We start from the raw sequence: 12,512 nt of genomic DNA, 5'->3' as shown, positions 1-12,512 counted from the left end.
ACTGTAAAAGAAAATACAATACAAAAATATCGTATTATAGGCACTTTTAGTATCATGAATATTATCTTAAGATAAAACACTGCTTATTAGTATCAATATTTTTATTATCAAAAAATATACTTATCATAAATAGGTAAGATATATCATGATAGAACAGGAGTTCTAAGAAAAACGAGGAAATAATGAGCAAGATCTTCACTGCTTAGAGAATATTGCATAAGCTTAATGTATTTTGTTTTTAACATTTTAAGATGAAAGTTAAAGTAGGCTTTGCTTTAAGTGGAAACCATATTTCTAATACAATCACGCACGTTTTTTTATCAAATATTCTGCACTCGCAGACTTGATATTCGTGTTAAATTACAAAGATTAGAAATTTGCCTGTCATGAATTTTTACATGTAAATTGGTGAATTCTGCACTTTAATATTAAGCCCTATTAGTAATCTTATTAAATAATTGTATTAATAAAAAATAAGTGAATAAAATTCTTTCTATTGTTACTGTTATATTAAAAAATATTTGCCCTAATATGAATTATAAATGATAATGGTTACTGATATTTCATGTTCAGTTTTTCTTAAGAGTTTTACTATATTTTCCTTCATTGCTTTTTCTCATAAGATATGTTACTGTAATAAACAGGAAATTTTTAATTTATTTTATGATTGTAGCCATAAAATAAATGTAAAAACTAAACAGATCTTTAATTCGTCAATCTTAATAATGAAAATTATATTTTTAAAAAAGTATATAATGAAATGTTAATTTGTGAAAATATTTTGAATTTTATTTGATAAAAAATTGTTATATCGAAAATTATATTTCCAAAATTATTTTAATTCGTTTTCTACTATACTAAATAACGAATCTATTAATATTTAAATTATGATTTTCCACTGCTTATTCTTATGAATTTTCTTAAATATTGTATACATCTACATTTTTTTTTTACTTTTCAGCAAGAAGAGTAGATCCTAGGATTTATACAAGTAAGTATTAACATGCACTTAAATATGTAATTTATCGTATATATATATATATATATATATATATATATATATATATATATATATATATAAGTGTGTTTATATATTTAATGAACATTATTAAAGTATGTGTGAGTGCCTATATGCGTATATGAAATTGTAATTTCATCTGAAAATATAGTTGTGTATATGAAATATGTGAGTAGCATAAATTTTATAATTTTATACGTGACCACATAACAAATACAATGTAAATGTCATGTTTTCATTTGTTATAATAAAAAAACATAATTGGTTTTAATGCAGTTATGTTTTGTTCTTCTAATTTGTTCTTATGATTTCTGTCAATTTTAAATGCATATTTATAATAGGTCGTAGACTTATGTACATTTTTTTTCTTCATTTTATTCCTAAAAGTAACAAACTTAACTATTATATAGAACTTTAATTTATATATTTTATATCGAGCTGGTATGTGGTCTTAGTAATATAATACGTATTCTTAATGCTATTTTATTTCCTCAAGTTCTTTTGTCAATACAGATAAAACAGTGACAATTCATTGTCTGGTTTTAAGTTAAGCTTAGGAATATACATAAATATATAATGATGATAAATTACAACTAGTAAATGCTAATGTTTCTGTTTATTTATTATGTTCACATGTTACATACGTTTTATATCTCTTTCAATCTTCTGACGAGAATAAACGTAATCTTCTGACAGCATCTATCATTAAAATCACTTTTCATTCTTCATATGATTTGGCTAATGTCGCTATATAAAGTCAGTATTCTTGCACAATAGTCATCTTCAAACATTTCAGAATGCATTTATTTTTATGTCGATGATTTTACATCAGTTCATTACTCACATTTCTTGATTGGTATTACCATCGTTTTCTTTATCTTTTTATAAAAACTGTTTTCATAACATGTTTACTCTATTGTATTAGTGAAGTCTCTCTCTTCTTGTATTTTTCAAATATATTTTCATACTTATGTTTAAAATTACTCTTCTGTCGGTTTAAGACCATATATTGACCATAATACTTGCGTCTATAAACTTTAATAATAACCGGAAATTAATTTCTAATTCAATATTTAATATATTCAACATAACTTCAAGTTCCACACAGCTACAAAATAAACAAATGCTGACTATTTTTTTTTTATCAATTTCTAATTTAAAAAAATTATGGCAACCGTCGGCATTCCAAAGTGATTTAACTTTAATTTGTTAACTTTGCAAGTCAGCATGCAATAGTGAAAAATAATTCGTAATAGTTTAAGTTTGAATTTAAAACACAGTACAATGGGGGAGAGGTGGCTGGTCACTTTTAATGCATCCAAAATCAAGCTTCTATCTTTACTTCATCAACGCTCTGATCCCCATCTGGCATCAATTGAAATGGATGGCTCTCGTCTTGGAGAGGCTCCATGTTTTGACAAGCTTCTGGGTTTGACCTTTACTCCTGATCTAAAATGGAACACGTAAATCAAATCTGTTGCCAGGGACGCTGGGAAAATGGTGGGATCCTTCTACCGCTCCAGAAGATATCTCACTACTGATTCAATTCTCTATCTTTATAAAAGCCAAGTACGTCCAAGGATGGAGTACTGCTGCCACATCTGGGCAGGAGCTGCTAAAAACAGCCTATCCTGCCTTGACAGGGTACAAAATAGACTTTGTGGTTTAGTGGGGGATGCCCTTTTCTCTTCCCTGCAACTTCTCTCCCACAGAAGAGACGTTGCAAGCCTGTCTTTGTTTTATCGTTATTTCCATGGCAGGTGCTCGTCTGAGCTCCAATCCCTCATCCCCCCTCGCCAATCTTTCACGAGAAACACCCGTCTGGCTGAAACTACTGTCAATAATTTTCCCCACTCTCTATCTGTGCCTAAATCCAAACGTAGATTCCATGAGCAAAGCTTCTTTCTTAGAACTGCACGCCAGTGGAACTCTCTGCCGCTTGCCTGTTTCCCACCTGACTACAACTTGGACGTCTTCAAGTCCAACATAAACAAACTCCTGACAAACCGCCCCCTTAAGTAAGACACTCTATCAAAACCCCCAATACTAATGATTACTACAATACTATCTCATTGATCACTGTACACGCAATAACCCTTATCCCTGAGTGGCATTCGGGCCTTGATAAGTGGTGACCCCCATGTAAAAAAAAAAAAATTGTAGGGAACATCTTCTAAGAATCACGCAAAAAAGAAATTATGGATATTTGTTTATTATTTTTAATTTGGAAACATACATTTGGAAACGTTTTTTATATTGATCGTGTAAATGCAAACTGAATTCACAGACGGTGTAATATGAAAAGTGGGTCTAATTATATTTTTTCCAGATTTCTTTTTACATGGTTCTGGATAAAAAGATGTGGGCTTATTACTGTTATGAGTTGAGCTTAGCGACCTCTCCTACACTTAAATTACCAAACAGATAATTGTTAAACAAATGAAATATAAAAATAGGTGGATTCGAATAAAAGTAACATTTTTCTGGCAGCCTGTATCAACATGCAACTAAAACACATACAAAGCAGAATTCTTTTCGTTTACAGAGCTAATATACTGGTTATTGAAATATGGTAAATATGATTTTACTTTATAGGTAAGATTATTTATTATGTGTTACGCATTAAAATGCTTATTGATAGATAGTGAGTTAATTGGTTAGAACAAGACTCCATAAATATCAATATTATTTTTCAGTATATTATTATTATTATTATTATTATTATTATTATTATTATTATTCGATCTGTAATGATTAATTAATGATCTCGGAGTAGTAGAGGGACCCCAGTGGTAGTACGTTATGGCCCACTGATGTGTGGGCACACTCTGGTACACTACCAACCCCTACCTCACTGTCTTGTGGGTGCCCTTGGTTGGGCGAAGACTAGGAGAACTAACCCCAAAATAAAACATCACTGCCTTGTGGGCCTTATCACAGCAAAAGGCTAAGAGATGGGAACTCTGACTTCAAATCCTACTGCTGCCTTGCAGTTTTCCTTAAAAGGCTATGGAACGTCATTCAGAAAGAAAAGGCGTAGTAGCGGACACAATAGGGCGACTGTCTACCTCACTGACATTACTTTCGGCCAGAAGCTGCAGCCTCCTCTGCTACCAGTCGTCGCGGGTTCGCTCCACTGGAAATGAGCATTGGAGGTTCAGAGGGTGTTTATCTGATGCGCAACAGATACTACACCTAAACTGCGCAAGCAAGTTAGGAGCCAAGGTGGAAAGTCCTGTATTAAAGGGCCGTCTATTCATCCTCAAGGCTGACAGACTGCATGATGATGATGATGATGATGATTAATGTATTTATAGTTTTAGTGATAGCAAGTTTCTGACTAATTTCCGTAATTCTGCCATCTTTATAGTCTTGATTATGCCAGATTTGTAAATCTTTTAATCTTTGTCCAGGTTGTTTAATTCAAATACTTATAAATATCACTGTTAAATATTTCAGAAACATTAGCAAAAGTTAATGGTGTCCACTAAAGTTTATTTGAAATAAAATCTGCTCAATGGTTTATATGGTTATTTATATTTTTTATATTTTAAACATTATAATCCAGATTGATGAATGATCTTTATGACCCTTAAAGGTTCATAGAATTTTGTCACTTACTTTTAAATAAACGTCCGTACCTCTGAGTATATCATCTTTCCTTCCCAATTTATAATATCTGTATCAATAGGACCAACTTTCTAACTCTGCTTTATTTATTTATTTATTCATTCATTCATTATTATTATTATTATTATTATTATTATTATTTATTAATTAATTTCAGTTTTATGTTCTTAAGATAGCTAAATATATATTCATTTTTGTCGCAAAAATAAATATTCATGCATAATATTAATTATGTAAAAATTGAAAATTTAACTAGTTAGACTTTCCTCTGATAATGTTCCTTAAATTGAATAGCTTCAAATTTTTCTCTATCATATTTTACATAATGCAATTTTTCTGTGATGGAAAATATTTTCAATTTTAATGTTTCAGTAAAAAAAATATTTTAAGGACGCAAGCTATATTTGTGAAACTATTTCTTAACATTTCTTCTCTTAACCATTTCTAGTATATATTTCTGATCCAAAGAATAACAATTTTTATATACATTTAAATTCATTTTTAAAAAAATTGAATCAATATATTTATTCGGTTTAATCCAGTTTACATTTTCTTCCTAAATTAATGAATCTTCTTACAAAACAGTTTAGTTCATATACAAGAATGCTAAAATAAGGATTTTATGAACAAAGTTTTTTATACATCAATGAATAACTAAGCGTATATTTAAAACCACTTCCTTATAATTATTATTAATATTATTATTAATATTATTATTATTATTATTATTATTATTATTATTATTATAATTATTATTATTATTATTATTATTATTATTATTACTATTATTATTATTATTATTATTATTATTATTATTATTATTATTATTATTATAAGACCACATAACAGTTAAATAGATATTTTATACATATTTTAAAGCTGTTGCATATTCGTAACAATCATGGAATATTCTGATAATTTATTTGATAAGTTTATCCATATTCCAATACCCTTACAAACAATCAGAATGACATCAATTTATGCATTTTATAATAATCATACTTGCATTATATTTACTATCAAGGGAACACAAGAAACATTTCTGTTTGCCTACATTTACATCTATATTGCTAAACATCTTATTTCAATATAGCAGATCCAACGCCAAATCATCAACAAGCGAAATATCTACAGGGACACTGCAGCACAGAACGTATTCCACAATCTCTACAGAACCAACTTGATTTACAGACAACAACATGATTCACAAAACCTTTCATGGCTGGTCATCAATAATACAAGCACTACTTAAATGATTGCACTCACCCTTTCCTCGGAGCTAGGAGCATATATATATATATATATAACATACCAGAAAAAAAAGTAGAATGCAGCCCGATTTTATCATACCACTTTTCTTCAAGATTTTTCACTCCTGTTTTCATAATGTAACAATGCACAATAACATGAATTCTCATTGCAATCAAATCACACATTATTTCCACACTTTTGATATAGAATGCAGCCTTTACATTAACACTACTTTCATCTCAACCTTCACTCACATCTTCATCTTTTTATGAGCACACTGAAAATGCACCTTGCATCACAAAAACGAATGCCATGCACAACATAACAATTACAGTTATAATCATAATATTAATGGTAATAATAATAATAATAATAATCTAATATGCATGCTCATTAGTATAAAGTATAAAGTCCCGTTTCTTCCACTTTTTCAGCTTCTGATGAACTGGATCTTGTGTTTGCCTTTCACCTATCAGAGAAAGTTAATGATGTAGAAATACGAGAACTTATGATCTACCTGAAAGACCTCCTTGAGAGGGTAAATATTGCTCCTGGTAAGGTGAGGGTTGGGGCTGTTGCCTACACGAGTGTAGGATCTATATTATTTAAACTGACGGAATTTAGAAACGTCTCACAAATAACTGAAATACTAGCCAGTCAGCTTAGCAAACACAAGTCGGATTCAGCTAATATAGCCAGCATGTTTAAAACAGTCCGCACCAAAGTGTTTGGCGATGCAGCAACTGACCGACCAAATGTACCAAATGCTTTACTAGTTATAACAGACAAGAATTCTAACATGCAACTTGATCAAATATCACCTCAAGCAGAACTGACCCGCAATCAAGGAAATCGAATCTTCACAGTTGGCATCCAGCTTTATGACAAAGCAGAATTGGAAACCATTTCAAGCAAACCAACAGACCAAAATGTATTTGCAGTGCAGTATTATAATGAACTTCCATTGACTAAAAGAGAAATAATCAGCCAGTTATACGCTCGTGAGTACAATTCACACACGAAAAGAAAATTTATTATGATAATCATTACATTAGTTAGTTGTTAACTATAGATTCAGTTAAAAATCTTAAATTAATTAACTAAAATTTAATAATTATTCTGTTTAAATTTAATCATCTAATTGTTTTATGCTTTACATTTAGCAGTAAAATATATTTATTTTGCTGTTATTGTTTTATTCGGGTTAAGTAAAACTCCCATTTGAATATCTAGTTAAAAATTTAAATTAGTTAAAAATTAAAATTATTATAGAACAGATATTTTAACCTAATTTTAATGAGTAAATTTTAAAAAAAAAAGCTATATTATTAGAAAATGATATTTCATATCAGATTCTAAATAGAAACACTACCATTATATATTATACATAACATTTATATCAATTAATTACATTAAAAAATATAAGATTTGGAAAAATCCAGGCAACAATAATATGTTTATGAATATGTTTTTGTTTTATTCATTATCTCATTCATTTTCCAATGTGAGTCCAAATATTAAAAAAAAAAATCAGAAAGATAACATGTACTTAATTGATATTGTAGAAATTGATATGTACAATCATTTTCTTTAGCAATCATATGATTTAAGTGCCCCCAAAAAGACTGCATCGACTCCTTATACTTACAAAATTATTAATCGTATACAGAATTATATCTTGATGATCTCTTTCTTCAAACATATTTTATAAGAGGCATTTCTATTTACATTAATTCTATATCTGTGAAGATGCTGACTTATCATTTCATATTTCAAATTAGTTTATTTCAAACTGTTAAAATGTTATTTGTTTTATCAATTATTTTTAAATGTATATTATTTTTTTTACATTATATCATTACAATTTCAAGCCTTAGTTTGATTTTCTTACGTTTTATTGCCATGATATTCAAAATAGTTATGCAAATAATTTCAAGACATCATTAATTTACTGATATAAAATGTATTAATTCTAGGCATGTTTTTAATTACATAGCTTCTAATATATAAATGAAACTCTTTAAAAATCAACTGTTTTTAATTACATAGCTTCTAATACATAAAGTGAAACTCTTTAAAAATCAACTCACAAATGAAATTGCAACTAATGCAAGAATAAATATGCCAAAAAATTATTAGAATATAGAAAAACATTAATAATGAAACAATATTTTCAAAGGATTAAAGTACAATATTAATCATGTGAATGACTTATTGATAGGTTTACTTTTAAAATATTTTCGATTCTAATACAATCCTTATATAACTGATGAATATATATTTACAAAATTTTAAAAACACATTGCTTTTAGTTAAACTTTACAAGAATTAGACATATTTACATAAATTTTTCCTATGAAAATAAGTAAATGATGATTATTTATTCACAAGAAATTGGCACTAACTTCCCTTGGTGTCTTACTCACAGTTCGTGCTGATGCACCTGTCACAACTAAAGTTGCACCCACAGGTAAGTAATTACTAACATTTATGTATATATACATATATATGTGATAAAAACTTATTTTTGCTTTTAGTTTTAAATTATAAAACACCAAAACAAATCTTATTAGCTTCAATTAAAAATGTGATTTAATTACATGGCAAAGTTAGAAACTAAATGGTTCTAGATAAATCTATTTTTTTGGCAAGTATAGCATTCATAATTTATTGGATTGATATTTCAAGCCCTAATAGCTTTTTATACTTTTAAAGCAATCTCATTCAGAATAATATATAAATAACATGTTTCTGTAAATGCAGTTACTAAAATAGATAAGAAACAATTAAAGGAATGGATATAAAAAGAAGAGATGCATTAACATTATGAGCAATCGAGTGAATTTCTAAAAAGTATGCAAAAATTAAAACTAATTCTTCCTTTTCAACTAATGCTAAGATAATAAACGATTTGCATTATGCTTTCTTCCAATGCCAAATGCCCGTATTAAGAATGTACTTTGGTCATTTGCTTTCATTTTCTAGCAAATTTCTCTTTTTAATAAAACCAAACATGTTGCTGGTAGCATGCGGTTAGTCATTTTCCATTTTAATTCGGATAAAATCTAGCATGGAGAGGTGATCATTTTTAGCCAATAGAAATCTCATATTTGTACATTATTGTTATAACGCCAAGAAAAAAGAAGAGTAAATTAGATTGATGATAAAAATAATGCCTAAAGAATTCTCAAGAAGTGTGAAAAATGATTTTTGCACAAATGATTATGAAAAAAAATATTGCGGATTGATAAAATGGAAAGTTACAAGAAATCAACAAAAACAGAAGAGAAAAGGATACAAAGAAATAACGAAAGAAGATCAAGTTGATGAAGAACATTAAAATGATGTGGAGTTGCCAGTACAGAGCCAGAACACATTTCAATTTAAATTATGTCTGATTTCCATTTGATTGACCATGATATGAATCGATTCTCGTATGATCTCCAAAATGTTGTGATATTCATTTTATTTTATTTATTTCAAATTAAGTGATTTCGGACGTGATGCCATAGAAAACAATGCAGACGGCATCAAAGAAATGAAAACAATGTCAGACGGCATCAAAGAATGGGAATACTCGTTCAAACGTTACTAATGTTACTGATATTGTAACTTTGCTTCTGCAAGACACTAATTATGAATTTTTGCAAAACTAAATTTTGTTTTGTTATGCATGCTATCAATAAATTTTTGCTTTTATAAATTCATAAAATTATGCAGGTTATAAATATTTTTAATCTAATGGTATGTCCTGATAGTAAATCTTGTGACACATGGCTTCTATCTCCATTTTACTTTATTATGTTTTTTGGGGGGGTTATGTGGTTATGTTTTACTTTACTGTCGGTTTCATATGATACACGTTTATATGATTCACTTTTATTGAGTTGTTTAAAATAGTGAGTAGACTTATAATTGTTTTTGTTACATAAAGAATCTGTCTTTAAAATTATTTATATTTTCTTATCCTACATGTACTCATTTCACTTTTCACACCCTTTATGAATTAAAGTCGCAAGATAGTTATAATTTAATGTGCTTGCAATAACATATCTCATATCTCCTCTTCATCCTTTTCATTATAAGTGTTGCCTCTTAACAAGTTTTATCTCCGAGCAATTCTCTTTTTTAACCTTCCACTACCTTGAACCATGCCTACATCCGCTGTACCAATTGTTGAAATCATCTTCCCGCTTTCTCTCCTCTATACCTGTCTTACTATCAACATATTACCCCAGACACAAGAAAACAATCTCTGCACTCTAACACTTAGACGAATGTTATAAGATTATTTTTCATGTTTATTCTCACTCACACCAATTTATTTGAAATGGAAATTCTACTTTTTGTATCCTTTAAATGTTTTTTAGTTCTTTTAAGCATTTATTCATATTTGTTGAAACTAAAATTAATTTTTTTGTATAATAGTTTTCTGTTTAACCTATTTTTGCCGCTTGTTTCTTTCACTTTACTTAAAATTATTTTCATCTATAAAGATTATTTTCATAACATTTAAACATCATGATTTACCTGGAAAAGATTTTTAATGGACTATGTATCCTGACAATAACACGAAAGCACAATAATTATTATGAAGTATTATTATGCTTACAACGCAGATAAAAACGTAGCTAATTATAGTGATCTATAAACTCATATATAGGACTGTAACAACAGCATATTCTTTTCATTGTTTTGACTCTTTTGTATATATCCGTTGATATCTTATATATTTTTTATCTAGACGGATGTGGTTCTCGGTTGATTAAGTGTGTCTAACTGTGTCGGATATGTACCCGAGAGTCGAAAGAATGAAAAGAATATTCTGTTGTCACAGCCCTACTTATATAAAATCTAAATAAAGGGAGATAACTTCATACAAGAGAGGTAATTCATGACTGATTACAGATTTGTTTTTTTGTAGAAAACCAAAAGATACATCTTGATGATTAATTCTTTATCATTTTATAGTACATTCAAAAAATTGATTTCATTTGTTGGTTTTCTTAGATAGCATCATTCTTATCAAAAATTGTACTTTTTAAAAATAAAATATGCCTTCAAATATAAAAATACAATTTGTCAACAATTAAATAGTGCTTCCTTAAGGCATTCATTTTATTAATTTTTGTTTTTTTGTAGAAAACCAAAAGATACATCTTGATGATTAATTCGTTATCATTTTATAGTACATTCAAAAAATTGATTTCATTTGTTGGTTTTCTTAGATAGCATCATTCTTATCAAAAATTGTACTTTTTAAAAATAAAATATGCCTTCAAATATAAAAATACAATTTGTCAACAATTAAATAGTGCTTCCTTAAGGCATTCATTTTATTAATTTTTGTTTTTTGGGGGGAAAAGGGGGCGTAATGTTTTTAAAATTTGATTTTTTATTTCTTTCATTTTATATGTATTTCTATTTCTAATATTTTCCTTTCTAAATATCTAATGCAACTAACCATAATATTTATGATTTTCATGATTATTTTCCAAACCACAATATAATTAATAATAATTAGAAAAGAGTTTGGAGATGCATTATTGTTCAATTTGAGTTGTGCTGAAACGAATCTGCAAATTCGCAGTATTGCTGCTGAATGTATAAAATTGTTGATATTTGTCAACCATCAAACTCGTGGTGTGACCTAAGGTAGGTTTACAGCATCTTTTTGATGATCAATGTTATTTTTAAAAAGAATCTCTTTCTGTTCGCCATTTTACTCCAGTTTTGGAAGCACCAGTAGCGACAAAGCATAACAAAATTTTCATACTGTTTTATATATATATAAACATAAAAAGAACTTCAAATCATAATAGATTCAGCACATACAAAGGACTCAATAGATCGTTGTAACAAGGATAAATATACCAGCATCATTTTTTACTATATATATATATATATATATATATATATATGTATATATATATATATATATATATATATATATATATATATATATATATATATATATATATGCAGCATTTCTTCTCTATGGCATATTTCATTGAATAAAATAGAGGTTTTTTGTCTATTAATTCTATTTTATATCATTTCAAACTTCCGAATAATAACAGTCTTCATTTCACTTTAATAGCTTTGCAAACATTTTAGGATGCTATTAGTTTTAACGAATGGAAAAAAAAGATAAATAAAATCATTAACCAATGAGAAAAAAATTATAAATTGTTCAAAACCATTTAGATAAATTTATCCGTAACGATGAATCCTGAAGGATCAGAAAGTACTCGAATTTATGATAAATATGATGATTACATCAGTCAGTTCCTGACAGAAGTGAAGACTGTTATTCGGAGGTCGGAAATGATCGAAAATAGAATTAATAGACAAAAAATGTCTTTTATTTAATGAAATATGCCACATATATATATAAATATATATATATATATATATATATGTATGTATGTATGTGTGTGTATAAGAACATATATATATACATATACGCTATATATATATATATATATATATATATATATATATATATATATATATATATATATATATATATAAATATGTTGGTATGTTTATCATATGCTGGTATATTTATCATTGTTACAAAGATCTGTTGGGTCATTTGTATGTGCTGGAT

General features: G+C 27.9%; 1 protein-coding gene across 1 annotated transcript in view; it reads left to right on the top strand.

Moving 5' to 3' along the window:
• LOC145240384 (uncharacterized) overlaps window positions 1-12,512 on the top strand; it is a 569,837-nt gene that overhangs the window by 128,785 nt on the left and 428,540 nt on the right. The window contains exons 9-11 of the mRNA XM_080103965.1: window positions 962-991; window positions 6,334-6,900; window positions 8,328-8,369. Of these exons, the coding sequence (XP_079960091.1) occupies window positions 962-991; window positions 6,334-6,900; window positions 8,328-8,369 (639 nt within the window). The remainder of the gene's footprint in view (window positions 1-961; window positions 992-6,333; window positions 6,901-8,327; window positions 8,370-12,512) is intronic.

Source organism: Euprymna scolopes, chromosome 19, assembly GCF_053919585.1.
Source record: "Euprymna scolopes isolate OS-2025 chromosome 19, ASM5391958v1, whole genome shotgun sequence".
Lineage (NCBI taxonomy): Eukaryota > Metazoa > Mollusca > Cephalopoda > Sepiida > Sepiolidae > Euprymna > Euprymna scolopes.
The sequence above is the reverse complement of the archived record's forward strand: the minus strand, read 5'-3'. Positions and strand labels throughout refer to the sequence as shown.